The following is a 22,259-nucleotide window of genomic DNA, read 5'->3' as shown; positions in this document are numbered from 1 at the left end:
TAGGGCTGTAAGAGTGTAAGAGTTGTTTTGCCTGTAAAATATTAAACGTTAAATTGAAACAACCTTTAACTACGCTGCGATTGTCTGCTTAGTGGTCGTTAACTGCGCGCTCTGCCCATGTATACATTCGCATTCGCAAAATATTCGTATCATTTGGTGCGAATGCGAATGTGCAAAATGATGCGCAGCATCCCTGATGCATTTAGATAAAGAAAAAAATAAAGATAAGGATAATGACGAGGATAAAGATAATGACGAGGATAAAGATAAAACTGACAAAGATAAAATTGGACTTCGATTTCATTAAATTTGACCCACAGGTGCCTGGTACCTAGCACAGTGATACCGTATCACTCGCTGCCAAAGGTTGAAACGTTTTAAAACAGTATTTAACTAGCTTGGATTTGATCACTCTATTAGAGAGTGTCCAGAAGGATGCCTGAGAAGACTACTGAAATGCGAACTTTAATCATATTTCAAGGTTTAATTTGGCGCATGTTAAGATTGCCAATAATGCAGACTTGAAAGCCATGGATTGTTGTTGTTGCAGCGACTACAACAACCCCGCACAGATCGGCTAATATCTCAGTCGCTGTCGTCAAGCTCAACTAACGGAAGACCCAAGAAGCGTACAGCCTCTATAAGGTCTGTCCACAGGGACAGAGGCGTTAGTTGTCTGGGGTTTTCCGGGCATACGAAGAGATGTTTCGAGTCGTGGGGCCATCTGCCCGGTGGAATTGAAAGTTTGGCGCCGTTTCATAAATAGGGGCTACCGCTCTTTGATATCTAATTGAATCATTTGTATACTAGTGTAGGTTTCTGGGAGCAAGGGCAGGCAACCCGTTTGTCCCGTCTTCGTGATCTGGGAACTTATTAAAAGAACCAAACGATTTTTTTTAATTGTCATTAGAAATCGTTGCCTCTCCTGGTTTCTTTTGCTGGAACCAAAATATAAAGAAATATCTATGCTAGAAGCGTCTCCCGAGCCCCTACAATAGTAACCGAACCAAGCTCTGGTAACAGTTTGAGAACAGCTTTTTATGATTTTTTTTTTAACTATATACAGGATCCTACATGTTAGCAAGTTTTGGCTATTTTTCTTTAGTTTATTTAATATTTATTATTTTTTTGTGAAAGTATGGCATATTGCTTAACTAACACTATATAAATCCTAATTTCAGCCTTTGTGTAAAAATTATGAAAATTCTGCAGTTTGACCAAAATTTCTTACGTATTAATCAGCATCTTTAGAGAAAATTTTGGGAAGCAGTTTTGTAGCCCATTAAATTTTAGTAGGTTAAACTGCAATACGCTAGAAAATCACGTTGGATAATTTTTTTTTTATTAAACGTCTGAATTTGGATTTATATCGTGTTTGTTAAGTTTTGTAGCCTATTAATTTGGTATAATTTGGCGTAGCTAAGGCTTACCATTGATTTTTGACATTTTTTTTTGTTGACGGTGTTGCGCATTTTTGCCATAGAAAGAATGTATGTTTTTTTGAGACCGTTGATTTCGTTGTTCATAAAAGTTTACTCTACTTACATTCATATGTATACTTATATTTACTCGTAGCTTTTAACCTATTTGTATATTTTTCTTACAGACTCAGCACAATGACCAGTCCAGAGAAAAGGATAACAAATCATGGTAAGCAATAAACATACACATACTGGCCATGGGATTTCAGATAATGTATAATACTTAGTTTCGAAAATTTATTTTTTAGTCTTTATGCCATCTCTGGTTAACACCAATCCCCATAAACATTGTATTTAGATAACTGTAGATCCTTCCTAATGTTACAAAAACGATTGTGTACCACTACACAAATGGTTTCGTAACTTTAAGTGTTATTGAATGAAGAAATGGAGGAAATCTAGAGCGAAGTGTATACCATTAAATCGTAACCTCGCGGAATAGGATAATGCTAACCTATTACTCAGAAGTAATAAGCCGTAATCAACCTTAACTGATTTTTGTTTTTATTTTGAATCCTACCAATCTCGGTTTACCTGTTTAGAAGGTCCATGAACCAATTTTAAAGTCCCTGTAGTTTCTAATAGGGAAACGAGGCTGAATTGACAGTACTTGGTCAAATATATATATATATATATATATGTATATATATCTGTGCAAACAGTGACATACAAATTGTGTTGAATAGTTCTCTTGAGAGAGATTACCCAGCCGTCCTCTCATTCAGGCCTGACACATATTTAGTAACAACCTGTCGATTGTAAAAAGCTATCGATGTGTCCATCCTTTCAGCACCTTAATATGTAGTGTATTTGCCATTCAGTTTCTCCCAAGAGCCTCCGAGGTGTTTTGGAGTTTTCCTGCTATTTTTGGATCCTAATATCGGCTGGTTCTGATGCGACTGATATTTTTGGAGCTCGATGCTTGCTATGGGATTTATTTTTTGTTGGGACTACCTACCACTTCTCTCTCTTGCAGGCACGGGTACGATTCTTTTTCTCCGTGGCCTATTGTCCGCTGGTGTCCTTCTTCTCTGCACATCAGCGACTTCTTCGTCTCTTCATCATTGCTTTCAGTCGATTTTCCCGCTCATCAGCGGCCGTGGTTTCCTAACGTAGGGACCAGATTGCTCCTGCATTTCTAATACATTACCGTCTTCTTTCTAGCGCCCCAGCATGGCTTCGTCTCTCTTGGTGATATAACGGGCCAGTGTCCTGTGCTTACTGCAGTAAGTTTGTAGGTATCCCCTTTGCTTTGGGCACCCATAACTACCGGGAACGATCCTGTACGGTTCCACCTTTGCTTGGCTTTCGAGTGATAAATTTCGGTAATTGTTGCTTTTATCTCCCCGTGCGAGGCGCCCATGTCCACCGCATGGGACACATTCAGTGCGGAGCTGCACCTAGCTAGTTCGTCCGCTACCTCATTTCCATAAATGTCCCTATGTCACAGGACTCATATTAGTGCACTTTCGTATTGATCAGATATATAGCCGAGTTTTGTCCTAGAGTCTTCCAACAGTTGGGATCGAACAGAGGTAGAAGAAAGCGCCTCAACGGCAATGTTTTTTTTGTCAAGGGGGAATTTTTTGACAAGAGATTTCGCACTAAATTTAAATGATTGTAAATCAATAAAAGCAAAAATACTTAAAAGCCGTATGCATTTATTGTAAAATATACTAAAATATGCGCAAGAAGCATGCAGAATCAGGCATCTTTTGTAAAATATGCTATTTTAAAGGAAATTTCATGATTCGTATAGCTAACTTAACCATTTCCATTTGAAGATGCCCAATAAATACATGCATTTGCATGAGATTCCGAGCCCTAATCATAATCAATCAAAACGGGAATTTTGAATTTTTACTTAGTAACGGCTTTTTGTACTTCAGGGACTATGTGAGATAGGTCCTTTCTATATTAAGGTAACTAAATGTTTTTTTCTTTTTATCGAAGTGTTCTTTTTGGTGACAGGTAAAAAGTTCAACGGAAATAAGGTCAATTGACACTATTTCGCATACTGGTGCGGGGTTTTACGACTAGGCGGTAATCCACTGTTTCTTCAATTTAATAGTGTTCGCTTTATTTTTGTGGAAACGAAACATTCTACATTCTTTCTTCAAATATTTCTCGTATTGCAGCTCTTTTGCGTTTGGTTATTCGCATCGTGTTTTTATTATGTTCGTAATTTTAAGTTTTTTTAATAAAATCATTGGTGGTTATTCATGATTATGTGTTGATTAATAGCACACTGAGGATTTGGCAATAACCTCTTTCATCTATGGAAACAACACTTATTGGGCACAAACAACATTTTTTCTTTGAATCGACATATTTTAAGCATTGTTGACGTTATTTCCATTTGAATGAGGAAATAGCATCATTTACTTTATTTCAAAATTTTTGTTGACTTTGTTTCGTTTTTGAAAAGGTAATAATGTCAATCGACTTTATTTCGCACCGGTATGTGAAATAGAGTCAACTGACCTTATTTCCGCTGATCTTGTTACCTGTCACCGTTCTTTTCATATCTCATGTGCCTATACTACCTTGGCCACCAGATTTCCATACTAATCTCGTCTCTGCAGGAACCAGATTTGATAATGAAGCCATTTTGTTACTGCCTTTCAAAATAGAGAGGCGCTGATTAATCCCTTCATTGTCTTTTTTGTATCTTTCTTCGGTCCTTGATTACTTATTTTGGTCCGCTATATTAACTCATTGAGAAACTTAACGGGTTTGATACTAAGGATTGAGGAGATAAGCGAATTTACCACATACTCTTCTATTAAGTCTGCACAAAAATCAGAACAATAACGTAGTGAACTTGTGCTTCCATATGTACATATGTACATATGTAGGCTCTTCTCCTTGGAGAATCGGAACCTTGGCATTAAAAAAGGCGTAGCAATTTCTAACTTGCGCTTGCTACTCCACGCTCCTTGAATCCTTTTACTACCATCTTAACAATTGTATTTACATAACAATGTTTGTATGTATACCATAAAACGCGTACATAAAGCACGAAAAGAAACAATTTTGTTGAATATACAAAGCTAAAAAGACGACTAAGAAGAACGTTGAAGGAAACCTACGTTTATTGATTTTAGTTATTTTTAGAAATTACTTGCCTGTGCAGCAGTTTATCATGAAATACATAAATATTCTGCAACTTTACGAAACACAAAAAAAAAACAAATATAAAAGAAAGTGAGGCCCTTATACTACTTGCCGTGTTAACTTCCATAGTGCCTTCGACCACCACCTCGTAGGCGTGCGACCTGTGTGAGCACAGGTGCGGTTTCCATTTACATAAATGCATCCATCTTACATACATATGTATATGTGTGTGTAAGTACCTATTAACTGCCTTTCGCATTGAAGGCTCCACTCTTCGCAAAAGTTACTAGTGTTAGGTGTTTGAAAAGTAGTAGTGAAGGAAGAATAGGCAAAAGCTTGGGATGGTATATAAGCGGAAAAAATTATATACAAACATACTATATATGTATGTAGAATATCAGGGTGGTCAAATATACAGGAAAGTCCACTTTTTGGAATTTTCAGGCTTCCGCCCCCAGGATCGAAGAATATCGAAAATTAGGAGACAGCCGAGGCTTTGAAGTTGTCTATAAAACCGAAAATCCAAGTAAATGGATTCAAACGACTTTATAACTTTAAATTTCGTATTCAGATGGCGTTAAAAAATTAATAAAAAACGCGAAACTGTGGATAAAAGAACTGGAAAAATGGAATAAAAAACTAAATTATTGATGTATTATTAGCTGCGATCTCGTACGAGTTCAGACTAGTCAGAAATAGTCAGATTTTACTGAAAATCGATCCCTTACTTACTCGGTTTTATGACAATTTAGAGGACAAAAAATTACTTTTGTAAGGTCCTGTCTCTATCAGAAGTTACCGGGTTTTAGTCCGAAGATTTTTTGTTGGTAAATTCTGGTAAGTGTGTCACACGATCAGCTGTAGAGTGTTTGACAACCAAATTGTAAACAAAAGAAAAGTGCACTCTGTTGAAAAGAATTTAATTCTTTAATCAGATTCTAATGAATTTGAAAGTATTTTTGATTATTTGTATGTGTGAGCTGCGTGTATTTACATGCAAAATAAGCAAACATTTACAACCAAAATTTGGAGGCTATGTTGAAGTTGTCAGCAAGTTACCATTTTTTACTAGAAAGCGATCCCGTACTTTTCAGTGTTACTCTCTCGCTCTGAGCGAATTTTTATTTTTTTTGCCAGTTTTACTAGTTTTAGTCCGAGGAATATGGGATTGAACCTATTAGTAAAAATATTCTCCGATATGTCACGTGCGTTAGCACATTTTAATTCAAAATAAATCCAACAATGAATTTCTTCTGATTGTATAGGAATTGGTGGTAATGGTTTGTAATTTGACTTTTTCTAAAGAATGTTTAAGAAAAGAAAGCCTCAAAAGATTCGCAGAGTTTTGCTTATTTTTACATGTACTCTGAAACCACATCCGTCCGTTATGACCTCCTTTTCGAGCTGTACCCGCCATGGTCCCGAAAAAGATCTGAAAAAGCTCCAACCGCACCCGAACTAGTCACGAACCAAACCCGAAAAAATCCTGAACAAGTCCAGAAATGATCCCGGAAAAGTCCCGAACTATGTATGTATATCAACGAGCAGTGTCGCTAGAACGCAGCCTATTAGATTTGTTTTCATTTCGTTCGTTGGGCGGCAAAAAAAAAACCACATTTGTACCACCCTAATGTACATACGTATACACCTATGTATGTTTGTACTTAAATACACAACTAAAAACTGAAAGGAAACCAATACGGCAAGGCAAGGTTAAGTGAATTAAGGCAGGACAAGGTAATATAAGTTACTATTTTTACATACAGAAATAAAAAAATGTGTATGTGTGTGTGTACGAGAGTCAATCCGAAAATGTACGAAGTTCGGAAAGCGTAACCAAATGATAAGCGCGTGTAGAAGATAATTAAAACTAAAATTAGGAATTTAAAAACTTTTGTTGGTGAGAGTTTTCAGCTTAAATTTAAACTAGTTAGACTAAACCCATTTTCATTGTTTTGATTTTATATTTCATTTATTTATTTTAATATTTAAAAACATTCGGGCTTAGGGTCAATTTTAGATGACCACTTTCATTTCAGATCAATAATTACACAGGTTTACAAAAAAAAAGTGTTTGCATATTAAATCAAACCTACATATACGTATATCCCTATGTTATTTGACACGCTGAATGCGAATCCAAGGTCTGTTAGCCTTCATCACGCCAGGTTCGTGGTCTGTTGAATATAAAGTAGAGAAAATAATCATTGAAATCTGAAATTTCATATAGAGATCCGTTACCTCAACATTGTCAGGTCATTTGAGGGTCAAATAGGACAAAAAATGTATTCAATAAAAAAAAAAAATGTTTTGTTTTTGTTGTCGCTGAATCCGAATATGTGGGTCCCTTGATTTCTCCAGGTCATCCCAGGGTCAAATTCAGAAGAATTGTTTGAATTTTCAGGTTTATTCAATGAATTTTTCCCTACTTAATCTTCAACTGATCACGAACAGTGTGACCGCGGCGGGCTTTTGAAAAGTTGTAGCAGAGAAGATACCTAAAATGTATCAATATGTATCACTTTTTAATTTCAGGTATCAAAGTATCAATATGGAATAAAACCAATAAATTTTTTGAAAATCCATTTTCCAAAACAGTTTAACATTTATTGAATGCAAAAAGGTACACGTATTAGTTGTACTTGGTATTAGTATAATAATAACAAGTAATTTTTAAGCAAAAAACAAAACCGACTTCAATTCTCATATAAAAAATTCAGATTATCGTTAATTTCTTCATGATCCAATAAGCAGATTTAAACTAAATTAGTATGGAACCACCTGTGAGGTACCACTTTTCCTTTTCTCACAAGTAGTCCCATACTAATTTGGTTTAGAACCGATCATTGGATCATAAAAAAATTAACGGTACTTCTAAGTTTTTATATGAGAATTGAAGTCGGCTGTGTTTTGCTTAGAAAGTACTTGTTAGTTTAAATACTTTTTGTACCTATAAGACTCAGAATTCAAATTTCTTAATAATTTTTAAGGCATTTGGAAAACATTATGCATTCCATCATTGGCAAAGTGAAACGATTTGTTCTATTTGTTTTGAACAAATTCAGATCTGAGAAAATGCGGTCTGCAACAGCAAAGCTGTGCGGCAAATATGACAAGTTAAAGATAAAAGAGTTAGTTCGAAATATAAAAAGTTATTTAAAGTATTTTTTTAGCTTGTTTATATGAATTCGTCGAAAAATGTATCACTTTTGATCCACTTGTATCAAAACGGTCACACTGATCACGAACCTGACATGATGGAGGCTAACGGACCGCGGATTCGCATTCAGCGTGTCGAATAAAATAGGGATATATAGGTTTGGTTTAATATGGATTAACTTTTTTTGTAAACCTGTGTTATTTTCGAAAATTTCATCCGTATGAAATATTTAAATTGCATTTACATATATTGATGGGGACATTCTTGCTTTCTTCTTGATTAAGGCTGTAAGAGCGATTTTGGTTCTCTTCTGTGCCAAATTACGCCAATTGGAAATGCCAAATGAAGCCAAGTCCTTCTTCAATTGGTATTTCCAGCAGGTTTTCCTCTTTTACCAGCATCGCGATCCGATTCGAATTTTTTCAGGACTGGCTCGTTTCCCTCCATACGTATGACCTTAGTTTCGCTGACGCGGAGGCTGACCTTCGACGGCGGCACCAAAGAGTCCTTCCTTGCCCACCCTGACATTAAAATCGCCAAGCACGATTATTCACGGTGGTCTTGGACCAGTCTTAAGTTTTATAAAAGTGTGTCTAAAAACATATGTACATATATTATATCGGCGATGAATTTGCAAAACGGCCTATCTTACGGCAGTCAAATTTTACGGGAGAGCGAAAAAAGGTTTTTCTTTGAAGGCTTTGCCTTGATAGGCTGTATTTTCTCTAGCCATTATGTTACAAATCTGTTGTTTTAATAACGATTTTTTGATGTTTATGCAGAAGTCTCTCAGGGTTACCAAATCTCTCACAACGGCAATTTAGGCGGTTTTGTAAAAACATATATATTTGAATTAGACGCAAACATAGGGCTTATAACCATAAACAGCATGACCGAGACTCAATTCTTCTTTCTCGGGTATATGTATATATTCGTAGTTGGTATCATTGCCGTATTGAGTGCCACGGCGTTGCATTTGTCAGCTTGTTTTTTTAACCGACTTCCAAAAAAGGAGGAGGTTATCAGTTCGTCGGAATATTTTTTTTTTGTTTTTATGTATGTTACCGCATAACTTTGGACCACGTCAACCGATTTCGATAATTCTTTTTGCAAAGGTTTGGAAAGGTAGTGTCTCAGAGGTGGTCCCATACTAATCTGGTTGAGATCCGATCAGTGGATCATGAGAGATATATATATATATATTTTTTTATATGGGAGTTGAAGTCGGTTTTTTTTTGCTAAAAATTACTTGTTTTTCGAACTTGTCTTGTGTATGTGTTGTTGGCCGCTGAAGACTAAGGATTAGAGGAGAGTTCTACCACTCCGAATAACCTGGGTTCGAGCCCTGGTCAACGCAATATCGCAAAAAGTATAAGAAAAAGTTTTTGTTTTAACTTCGGTCGCCCCTCGGCAGGCAATTGCAAACCTCCGAGTGTATTTCTGCCATGAAAAAGCTTCTCATAAAATCCATTTGCCTTTCAAAGGCGGCGTAAAACTGTAGGTCCCTCCATTTGTATAACAACATCAAGACGCATACCACAAATCGGAGGAGAAGCTTGGCCAAACACTTAGCGTGTAAGCGTCAAAATATTATTATTACCAGGGAACGGATTTTATGGAAATTGCCTTTTTTTCTGCTAAAGAGATAGAGTATATTCGATTAAGAATGTCCACGATTTAGCTTTCCCTGATTCCATATATACACATTTGATGTTGCCTTTTTTAAGATATTTGCCTTTTTTTTTTGCCTTTTCTACCTTTAAAAAAGTGATTATAGCATTTACAATTTTTTATTTTTTTTAATTAAAAAATATACACATGCCCATGCGGCTTATAGAAGCGCAAGGACCTCTTGCCAAATTGGTGTTGTAAAAATTCAAAGCCCTTTTCTCAGCTAACGTAGGCTTGCAGACAATAAGAGGTGTGGATAAAATTGTAAAGAGCGAGGGAAACGCCCTTATTCCTGATAATATGAACGTTTCAAACGTTCCATATTTAAATTGGGCTCCACTTGTATCAACTTACGTCGAGCGCACATTTAGTACATTCAAGGCTTTTCTTCGCGAAAATCGAATGAAAATGCCACCAGAAAACTCCAAAATGAATCTTGTGGTTCAATGTTACTACAAATATACAGATTAAAGTTCTAAAGGATGAAATAGTCAAAGATTCGAAGTACAAATTTTTTATATAATGAAACTGGTTCATAGTTTTTCTCTTTTTACTTGTAATATAACCATTTCTAAAATAAATGTATTTTTGATTGTTCTTCGTATTTTTTGTCTTTTTTTTTTGCAATACCTAGTGCCCTTTCCTGCCTTTTTCGCTATTTTATTTTGCCCTTTTTACAGGTTTTTAGGTCCTAAAAATTCGTTCCCTGATTATTACATATTATTAACCTTAGTATTCGAATTTTATCCGTATACGGAAATATCCGAACGGATATCCGAATATAAAAACATATGTATGTATGTAGTAATATGTACATATGTATTTATGTATTACATCAAAGCGTTTATATTCCCTATCAGACTTCAGTGCTAGTCTTGCCTTAACGCTTTTCGTTTTTTGTTATTGTTTCTATTTTCGTACCTGCTATTTGTTATTATATATATTTTTCATATAACTTACATACGTATGTATCTTGTAGATACCCTCACTTTTGCACGAGAGCACCATCTGGTAAAACATCAACCCCCCACACTAGTGAACACAACTTTATACATACATATGTATGTATGTATGTACAAACATACTCCAACCCCCACCCCTTGCGGTGTAAACTTTTAGCTTTCCTGTTATTTCATTTATCTATTTTGTCATTCTGTTATTCCGTCGTTAGTTTATCCGTTCGGCGTTAAGTTAGTTCGCCACCCACTCGTTTATCACCTCTTTCGACCAGTTGGTATGTATGTATGCAAGCGGTTGTGAGTTTCGCCAAAGTTCTTAGTTACGAGCAGGGATGCCAACCGAGGGAGAATTCCCTGATTTTGGTGGAATTTGAATTTCTCAGGGGAATCGGGGAATGGCTTTAAATTTTGGGGGAATTCAATATACAAACGATTTTTATTGGAACATGCCTATTGGGAATAAAACTGCAACTTGTAATAACAAACTCTCGTTACGGGGTTACAGATTTAAAACATAACGCAATTGCCTCATGAAACCGTGCGGATATTAAAGAAATTGAAACCGTGCATATCGACACTTTTCACTTCACCTTTAAATTTCACATTATCGTTTCTTACTTCGGAGAATTTTTCCAAAATTAATTTAAAACAATTGCAATGGGTCATTCCATTGAAAAGAGGAAAACGACAAAAATTTAAATATGCCCTAATTATATCTATTTCAGTAGTAACCTCTTTTTAAATTACTACATTTCATTACTCTTTTGGGAAATATTAAAAAAAACCAAAAAAAGTTGTAATTTTTGTCTATGGAAACTTTTATTTCATGCACAATTACTTAACACTAGTCACAAGGAGATGATCCACCAGTCACAACTTTAAATATTTTTTAATATTTCTATGAAGATAATATAAACCTCATTCATATTTTACAACACAAAATCATTGTTCGTGAAGATTAAGTGTTTTGGCTAAAATTCATCTTTGAGTGCTCAAGGGTAAAATAGAGTTCTTTTCAGTGTCCCACCAGTCACATTCATTCAAATGATAGTTACATAAAACTAAGAAATCGTTTGGTATTTTTGTTAAAGCAATTTTATACATTAGTTATCGTTCTATGTTAAAAAATATCTTTCGGTCTTATATAAGTTCTGCCGACATAGTTCACAATTGATCACATTCTGGAGTAAAATGTCCCACCAGTCACAATGGAATGGCCCCAATCAGAAATAGACTTGCACAGATAACACTGGTCTACAAATTTCAACTTTTTTTCTGCGAATAAGACGGGACCTGGTGTTTCTGAACGGATTTTTCGTGCTGAACACGAATCCGGGGTCAAAAATGTCCCATCACGTCACGTTTTCGTTTAAGATGAAATTCTTTCTGCGATCAATTTTCCCTGGACTCCTAGACACAAATACACCCCCTGATCTAAGGGTGCATGCGATTAATTCGGCATAGGGCTCATTCGAAAGGGCACGATTTAGCCTTTAATTTCTGACATATACAAAGTTTGTAGCACGTCAGGGTTCAGCTCTACAATTTTTCAAAAATGGCCAAAAACGCTGTTTTTAGGGGTTTCAACCCCTTTTTTCTCGAAAACGTGACGTGATGGGAAGTTTTGGACCCCAGATTCGTGTTCAGCACGAAAAATCCGTTCGGAAACACCAGGTCCCGTCTTATTCGCAAAACCCTTGTAGACCAGTGTAATTTGCAGGTAACTTTACTTACAAAACAAATGTTTAAAAATAAAACTTTTCTTCATTTAAGTGCGACTTGTAGACAATTACAAACATTTCATAAAGATTTATATGATTCTAAGGAATAATCTATCTATGTCCGATAAATATATCGCACGTTTAATAATATAGAAATGTAATTAAAAATTTAAGTTTTTTGAGATTTCATCACACAAATCTGTGTTCTTATGGAAAAGTAGCTTATGTCGAAAGGCTGACTTTAATATAAATCGGCATTTGCAGTATACGATTCCGAATGATTCGCTGGCGCTGAGCCGTTGAACAACTTTTAGAAAATAAACGTGCAAGAAATAGTTCCGATACTAGCAAGTTAATATTCTTATTAAGTCTCATCAAAAAATTCCTTGTCGTTTAAAGAATAAAAGGAATGCCGCATTATACTAAAGCCAACCCTTCGACATAAGCTACTTTTCCATATGAACACAGAAATAATAAGCTTTATAAGAATATGTTAAGCCTAATAGGATGACTAAGCTCCCCAAAAAGGGCGAAGATATGTATCTTTCCATCTGTCTTTTGGTACAACAACTGTATGAATTGATCAAATTTGAAATTTTGAAATAATTCTGTATAGTATTAAACGTGCGATATTTATGTATATGTATGATAGATATGCTTTACGAAATATACTCGGAAGTATTATATATTATTAAAAGGCTTCCTTTGTTATCTCATAATAATTAAAGATATTTCTTGTTTTTTTTTAATAAAAATGAGAATGAAGTGCCTTAAATAGTAAAACTTATTTTGGAGGAATACCATTGAAAATAGGGAAATTTTTCCAGGAATTTGGGGGAACTAGAGTTGGCATCCCTGGTTACGAGTATATTATTCTCTGTACATTTAAAAATTTGCTCTTTAGCTATATAGATGCTCTCAGAGTATTCGCTATAGTATATGCAGAGTATATGTATGAATATATATGTTCATATGTAATTGGTTATATACGCATATATATATGTACGTATATACATATCTACATATATATATATGTATATACATTTGAGTACGTATTCCAATGTAAATAAGTTCTATACATAATTGCATATGTAATCGCGTATATTTTGCTTTTTATACATACGACAGCAGTGGTGTTTCGCTGTTTTTTGTTGTTTTAATTACTTGTTTCTGTTTCTAAATATACTATCCGCAGCTATGCACGATTTATAAGCAAGTCTAAAAATAGAACAGCAGGTCACGGCCCATTCAAACACCCAACAATGTTAACACATACATATATACATATGTATGTATGTATACGCACGAACATATGTACATACATACACACATAATAGGTATGTGTATGCTTACGTACATATTTACATATATCGTAACTGATTTTTTTTTATTTATTTCTCCTTCGACTTAATTCAATTTCACTTTATACAATCGTAGAATGAAAAGCTGATAAGTAGAAAATAGAATTAAATTTTGTACTTATGAATGTACATACATGCATACATGCGAGTAAGTTACACATATGTACATACCTACGTATAATGCAAGAGTTGAAAATTTTAATTTAAAGGGCAGATGTTTTCTGTAGTTTCGACCAATGGAATAAGGAAATAAATAAGTTCACAGCCCTCATATGTATGTTAGAGTGGTCCAATTTTTGTGTGGAGAAAAACTTTCATCCTAGAAAATGGGGCGCCCCCTTAGTTTTTTCCTTTTGATATTTGTAATATCTATACTAACTTTCAATTTTCTACTGTAACCACAATACAGGGTGCTCGATGACCTTGAAATGCGCTACTGCAGCGCTGTGAAACTGGCAAAAATATTGGTGATTCTTATAAAACTGTTGCCATGACAACTGAGACTTGTTATATTTTAATATATAACTTAAACTTGAAATGTTGTAGGTTGCTCTACCAATTATTTGATTAAAATATATACACAATACTTCTAGAGTAAAATATGAACATCATGAGAATCCTCTAAATTTATACTTAGAAACGTATAGTTTGGTACCAGCACTTCTTTCGGCAAGAGTAAAAATTTTGCAAGGTGCCCCAAACCCTATCTCAAAAAAAAAAAATTTGTTTGGACCACTATAATGTACATTAGACTGCATCACTCCCCATACAAAAACAAAAAAAACGGTACTGTTTTTCCATTGGAATTATAAAATCTATTATATTTTAAGACCTCCACCAAAATATTTCGGAAAAATATTAAGATTTAAGCGAGCTGGGCCGATTTGAAAACACCGCCAAAAATGGAGTTTTTTGTAAATAAAAATATGTAGTTTCTTAAAGATGTTTTTTGAAAAAGTTCCCTCAATTGACAAAACGGTTTAAGCTTAAAAAATTTACATAAAAATATAAAAATAAAATAAAAAAATGTTCAACGGAATGAGATTTTTGATGCCGTTTTTTAAATTTTTTCCAAGATTGGTATAAGAAAAACTTGAATAACTGAACCTAAACTCTTCTGATTTAGACTTAAGAGGAATCGGTGGAAAGGTATTTTCTCACCCTTTTTATTTCTTTGCTAATAAGCTCATTCAAAGGATGAAAGAGAAAGGTAGGATGGACGAACATCATTCAAAGTTGAATTAATATGTGTTGGTATTTGAAAAAAAAATGGAACACGAATGCCTTTTTTTGTACACAAATAAAAAGAATGGGGAAATACCTTTCTACCGAGATCCCAGAAGTCTAAATCAGAATAGTTTTGATCCAGTTATTTAAGTTTTTCGTAAAAAACAGTAAAAAAACAGCATCAAATTCTCAATATTACGATTCCGTTGAAAAGATTTTTAAATATTTGTATGCAGATTTTTAAAACCTAATCCGTTTAGTCATCTGAGGTGACTTTTTTCAAAAAGTTTTTTTTAGGAAACTACATATTTTTATTCATAAAAAACTCCATTTTTGGAGGTATTTTCAAATCGGTCCAGCTCGCTTAAATCTTAATATTTTTCCGAAATATTTTGGTGGACGTCTTAAAATATAATAAATTTTGTAATCCCGGCGGAAAAACAGCAACATTTTTTGGTGATGCAGTCTAATGTACATACATATGTACATATTTTTATTTTGACTAAGTACATGAATATGGTATCAATAATGAGGCAGCATTCTAAGAATCATGCAATTAATGTGAAACGCCCACAACCGTGTGTTCAAAGAAACAGACGTACATACATATGGGTCATTCCATATAATATCTACACCTCAATACTTTTTTTGTGGTGAAATATATTTTTTTACATTCTTTATCGAAAAAAGAAGACACTTACTTTTTTATTTCGTCATGATATTTGAAAATCTCGAAAAAAAATTCCCGAAATTTTGAACTCACGGAGAAGTATCTTTTTTTTAATTGTTTGCAGTTAATTAACTATTTGTCGAAGAAAATCAGTTAAGGTGTCAAAATGTCCGTAATTACCTCGGCTTTCCATGAGAGTGTAAGATAAAATAAAATAAAATAAAAAATTTGCATTAAAAAATCGCATTCTTCTCCGTGAAATTTCGGGATTTTTTTTCGAGATTTTCGAATATCATGACGAAATAAAAAAATTGTTATCTTCTTTTTTTCGATAAAGAATGTAAAAAAATATTTTTCACCCCAAAAAAAATATTATGGTGTAAATATTGTATGGAATGACTCATATTATGCTATAAAACTGCATATCTAAAATTTTTCTAATAATTTTTATTAAAAAGTTTAAAATTTTTGGGTGTAATTGTTAAAGTTTGTTGAATTTTTATAATTTTTGTAAGAAGTTTGAAATGTGGATTTATGTGATGCTGTTTATGTAATGCACTATAGTTTTATAAAAAAATTATAAACATTAAATAAACAAAAGAAAAATAACCAAACCTGGTCAAAATGCCACATAAACTCCCTTCCCATAGCCTATATTCTAAAAATTTTAAAGTCTTTAGGGCTAGATGCAGTATTGTGATGAGATCAGGGCACAATAGACCTGCTAGTCGCAGTGCCTACTCCATTTATATCTATCTATATATTGTCGCCGGACAAAGCCATTATCCAGACTGTCTGAGTTTTTTATTTACGCTCAACGCCTAAGAGGTCATACATACCGGCTTTGCACACCGAGCACATCATCTTGAAGAGTTATAACTTAGGCTGGCTTTCTGTGGTTCATCTAAGGGATACACTCGCAGGCCGCCGCCCACTAGTTTGTGTCAAAAGATAGAATAAAATAAAGTAAAATTTTAACTATTATTTTTGATTAAGCAAACAAAAGTCAAATATTAACCGTTATTTCTAACGGAAAAGAAGTCAAATGTTAACCGTTATTTTTGACCAAAAAAAAGTCAAATATTAACTCTTAATTTTTGACCGAAAACATATCGATGAAAAAATAAGGATTATTTATAGATTTTTTTGTAACAAAAACCTAACAGTTACGGTCTCTGCCGCCGAGTATAATTCGGCCACGAAACATATTCTTGAAAATCGCAACATACATAAATATGTATATGTACTACCTTCTGATAGTCGGGATAAAGGGCGAGTAGGTCCTACAAGTTGGAAAAATAACTAGACCAAACACTTATCGTTTATTTATTTGCGCACTTTAATCTACATAGCACATATTTTAGCATAATAAAGTGTCTCAGGATGACAGGGTGAGACATTCAATCTGACAATCTAATAGTTATCAGAAAGAGAATTTGTACATTCACGAGTGGCTCCGTCCGATTTTTTTTGCACAAACACACATGCGCCGGATGAGGCTCTGAGAGCAAAATAAACGCATGCGGCCAATAACAAACAACCGCGAAAACCGAGACACTTACGCGAAAATTTTGTTTTTAAAAACTTCTTATATACAACATTTGAGTCCCTAGTATTAACAGGGACTCAAACAAGTGTTCACGCGTTAGTTTTTTTAATGTTCACAATGGTTTTCAAGGGATTTCTTTTTTTACTTTTTATCAAAAAAATATGGTTTATGCTTTAAACAGAACCTTATAAATCGAAGTTTCAATTTCATAAAAAAAAATTGAAAAAATTCAACAAATTTTCATCAAAATTTTGAGCTTTTATCAGATTCCTTAGAACATTTTTGTGCATGCAGTTTTACGGCCCATGGAAAATTGCCTGATTTTTAACCGCTTTCAAAAAAATGTTTTTATTTTTGTGTGTTACCGCATAACTTTGGGCCACGTTAACAGAGAGGTGGATCCATACTAATGTAGCTTAGATCGTATCATTTGATCATAAAGAAAATAAAGGTATTCGTAAATGTTTTTATGAGAAATGAAGTCAGTTTAGTTTTTTTGTTTAAAAATTATACTTTTTTTTTACTTTTCTATAAAACTATGAATTTTTTATGAAATAAAATACGCAATACCATTCATAAAAAAGTTTATGTAAAAAACAAATACAAAAGTCGTCAGCAAAAAAAAATTAAACCTCAACGCGGTTATAAAACTTCATGAAAGAATTTTTCTAAGTTTTGTATTAAGTTTGAAATTTCGGTTCGTATAAACATAAAAAGTTTTATAAAATAATAACAAAAAAATTTAATTTGAAAAAAAATAGCGAATAATCAAAACAATCAACATGTGAACACTTTTTTGAGTCACTGTACATACATATGTACAAATAATATATGTATCTACATATGTACTATGTATTATATGAAATATATATACATACATACAGTAATGTGCGAGTCGGGTACTCGCTGTTTAATGAAATTGATAAAGCACATTGCTTTTATTCGCATTTTTGCTCGCGCTCGGAACAGTCACATTTAGTTGGCGGCCAAGCTACGAATTTGTCGGTCACTCGGAATCGAAACGCAATAAATATACAAAATACAAAAAATTAATTGTGTATTTCGAAAAGTGATGTGAAATAAAACTGAAATAAACAAACAACAATTATAAAGCAAACTTAAAGGAGAAAAATATATTTAATTGAATTCAACGACTCGCACTCATCATTTAAATTTTGATTACATAGCATAATATGTATTATCAGCAATACAACAAAAGTATATACACGCCCATGTATGTATATATGAAATATGCATACATAAATGTATAAGTTCAAGTATGCACATATGTAGGTATTTCATAAAACAAAATCTAGTGAAATTAAGTGTGACTTCGTTTATTTGGATTTTTTTTTATTTGCTTTTGTAATAATCATTTAAATAATTATGTGCTGACATTTACATACATAGATATGTACATATGTACTCATCTACTTATTCAATTTTTTGTATTAACCACTAAAATTTACATAGGCACACATTTACTTACATCCTTACCTACATACAACATGTGTACATATATAGTTACATATGTATGTATATCAAACGGGCAAATGTTTTAATTCGTGGAAAAATTCTAAATTTGTAAATAAAGTGAACAAATCTAAAAATAATCTCTAAACATTCGACATGTGTTGATATGTATATAACCTCTAAAAAATGTGTCTCAATAGTGTTTGCATTTAATTAAAAACTAGTTGAAGTGCTAATGGCGGCATTACCATGTTTTACAGGTACATACCATGTTTATATAAAACTTTGATTAGAAAACAAAATAAATTACATATGTAAATAAGTTATCGCTTAAACAAGTATGTATGTATATGTATGTGTTTACCCGCAAACACACATATTTACATGTGCAAATATCCAAGCGCCGAAAATATTGCGTCAGAAATATAATTTTAAAAACTTTGAAATTATGTAGGCCCGCCGTTTCTTTAGAACCTAACTTCGCGACTCTACAGGCAAAAATTATTGCCTACCAACTGTCATTTTTATTGCCTGATAAAAATTTTCTCAAAGGTAATATTTGTACGTAGGCGTTTTTTATCTTGATAAAATCATTTGTAAGATGTCTTCTAACAAGTATCTCTTGCGGATTTAATCATTTAAACAATTTTGAAAATAATAATAACAAATACATATTTCAATAGAAAACAGCTAAATTTTTTGCTTTTATATCATTAATGTTGCCGTCACGAAGCTTACGCGCAAGTGAAAATGTAGCTGTCCAACCACCGAATTGCCGGCAATATTTGTCAAGAAAAAAACTCTGATAATAATTGCACGTCGTGAGCAATATGCGGTCTCCTTGGAAAAATATTGCCTGATAACATTATCAAGATAAAAACTTTTGCCTGTGGAGACGCCCCGTTACATTCGAACATACATACATGTAAATTAAGGTAGCTCTTATAAAAAAACTTATCCTTCAGTTTGTTTTCAATCCGTGTGAAAATAAGTTGTTCACAATTTAGTTTCAGGTTGAATGTTTAGTTAACGGAAAGGCGTAGTCATTAAAGACTTAATATAAAGGCAAAAGTGAAAGTGAATATTAGGGTGGTCCAAATTTTTTCTGAAGTGAAATATTTTTATTCCATCACAAAATATTTATGTTTAAAATTTTTATATCAATTTATTTCCCGCTATAAAATACATAAAAAACTTCAAAGCCTCGGCGGCACGGTTAAATATTAACCAATTTCAAAATAAAAAAATATGGGTCTCATTTTTTTCAATTTTCTATAATTCTGGCGATGGCTGCATGAAAATTTCAAAAAATTTATTTCCCTGTTTATTTTTGGACCATAAGTAGGCGAAGAAAATCATAAAAACAAAATAAATTTTAAGACAAATTCAAATGTGTATGAATAAATATGTATATAAAGATAAAGGTAAGGATAAAAGATAAGGAAATGGATAGAGATAAAGATAATAACAGATAGAGAGGGAGATTGAGATAAAAACTATATCTATATAAAGATAACGCTGATTCAGATTAAAAGCCTGATTGTGGCAACTTAACTTTACGGAACGTAGAACTTAGAAAATAAAAATGAAACAGATTCGACGTGGCATTAAGTTACGTTAAGAGAATGTTTAAGTAAGTTACGTTAAGTTGCCATAAAACGCAGGTTATACTTACATTGCAAAGCAGAGTATAGAAAAGTAGCGCATGTGAAGCAGGGGTGTAAATAATTATGCTCCGCATAGAGCGCATAATCTCTCAGAATCAGTTGTTCAGTGTAATCAGTTAGCCTGTTCCAGTACTCCAGGATATAGTTAGGCAGACGTAACTGAAGAATGCGTATTCATAGCCTAAATCTAGTTGCTGCTTTTTGTCATAATTTTCAATGTAATTGCGGCTACTAGCTTTGTAATCGACTTTGTTTCGTATATAAATATGATCCAATGTATGTATAAGAACGACTTCTCAGTAATTCATGTAAATCTGATGGGTACTGGAACAGACCAATCAGAGAAATGAGAGTGGCACCTCTCTCTGAAAATGTCACATAGACTTTGAGGTCGTGCCCTGCCATGCGCTGCGTCGGATAATCGCTTTTATGCAAAACTCATTAAACAGATTCGATATGTGACAATCTCATGTTATGCGCTGCAGTACAATGTACGTATAACCAGTGCTTAAGATGTGTTATATTATGTTATGTTACTCACCTCACGTTACCTCACCTAATCTCATCTCTTTTTCAACTCACCTTAAGCCACTGCAACTCCCCTCAGTTCAAACTCACTTCCAGAGTTAGTTCTCACTACGATCGTAGTAGATTTGCTCCGATTTTTGACAGAATTTAGAAATTTACTACGCTACTCCGCTTTACCCAAAATCTACTTCGGTTTTCTTTCCCAAATAATAAAGAGCACTTATTGCAGTATTTGAACTGAGAAAATTGTCTTAGAACTGTTTCTAAAGTAGCTTTTAAAATTTATGTGGTCGTTTTTAATGAAAAACTATTGTGGAAAAGCTACAACAATTTGAAAAAAATAGTGATAGCTATTTCATAGATCACAACATTTCCTCATCAAGCCTAAAAATCTGCATATTTAAAAAAAATCTAAAAAATCTGATTAAAAAGTTGAAAAATTGCATGAAAATTGCTGAATTTCTGCGAGTTTTGCACAAAGTTTTGGAATTATATTTTTATGTTTTTTGTTTTGGAATGTACCACATTCCTATACGAAATTGGAGGAAAAATACTAGAATAAAAATTTTTGCAAATCTTTTTGTGAAAAATTTGCTGTGCCAATACTTTTTCCGGCAGTGTATAAGGCCATGAAATAGTATTCAAATGTAGATGGAATGTATTGTCAGTTTAGTTCTATCACGTGATTTTTTTGAGACATTGGCCTACTAAGTTTCTGATTTTTATTGACCTAGAAATACATATATCTTTGTCATCAAACACATCTTATTTTAAATTTTTGGTGCTTCATTTGTTCAAGGACTCCCTAAAATTATCCGACGAATAATTTTTTTGGACCCTTCAGGAGTCCTATTTTCAAAACATAATTGAACTAACAACGTTCACCAAAAAAAAGAGCTTAGAATGTTGTATAAGAAATATGGAAAAATTTTGTGTTGTTATTATTTAATAGATGCTAAATATGTAGTATAGTTGCATGACGCGGTTATAGGCTACTGTTATGCATTATTTTATTTATTTTTAACTAAAAAAGCGAATTATTACGAGCCAATATACATGAAAAATATCTACTACGGAATTTTATTTTCTGCTCCGCTTTTTCATTTCATTTACTCCGATTTACGCTTGCCGTAGTTCTAACCCTGCTCACTTCATCCCACTTCAACTTACCTTACCTCACTTCATCTCACCTCGCCTAAAATCACGCCCTCAATGCTCTTCACCTCAACTTAACTCGCCTCACTTCAACTCGCCTCACTTCAACTCGCCTCATTTCAACTCACCTCAATTTGTGATTTGATCAATTTAAAATCACTCAATTCAGTCTTATGTTATATCAAGCTTAGCACATCGAAACATACAGCTTTCAGAACTATGCAAATAGCTCAAGAGAAGTTTTACTTCGATAGCGCGGCCCAGGCGCAAATTTTTTATAAAATCGGATTTTCATTGTATTTTTTTTAGAGTATGCTATATTTTTAAAAAAGGTAATGGTTATTAAATAAACAAAAGAAAAATTGTCAATATCGAGGATCAAACAGCTGCGCTATGCAAGTGGCTGGTACTGTATATGAATTAAGTGCACGTTTGCATTAATACTACATAGAAAATGTGTATAGCAACAAAAGTGGCAAAATAAACAAATTAGAAAAAATTACATAGCAGACCGTAAGTG

At 33.4% G+C, this 22,259-nt stretch overlaps 1 protein-coding gene across 5 annotated transcripts in view; it reads left to right on the top strand.

Moving 5' to 3' along the window:
• The window catches only part of LOC118733847 (histone deacetylase 4), a 70,821-nt gene that overhangs the window by 6,040 nt on the left and 42,522 nt on the right, over nt 1–22,259 (top strand). For 2 of the 5 annotated variants that reach the window (XM_036463433.1, XM_036463430.1), the window contains exon 2: nt 1,607–1,650. In XM_036463433.1, the coding sequence (XP_036319326.1) occupies nt 1,617–1,650 (34 nt within the window). In that variant the 5' untranslated portion in view covers nt 1,607–1,616. Of the gene's footprint in view, nt 1–1,606; nt 1,651–17,880; nt 18,151–18,389; nt 18,650–22,259 lie in introns of those variants that run through there. The other 3 variants (XM_036463431.1, XM_036463432.1, XM_036463434.1) reach the window with 3 other exon arrangements.

Source organism: Rhagoletis pomonella, unplaced genomic scaffold (assembly GCF_013731165.1).
Source record: "Rhagoletis pomonella isolate Grant_MI unplaced genomic scaffold, Rhpom_1.0 Rhpom_scaffold_00002, whole genome shotgun sequence".
Taxonomy (NCBI): domain Eukaryota; kingdom Metazoa; phylum Arthropoda; class Insecta; order Diptera; family Tephritidae; genus Rhagoletis; species Rhagoletis pomonella.
The sequence above is the reverse complement of the archived record's forward strand: the minus strand, read 5'-3'. Positions and strand labels throughout refer to the sequence as shown.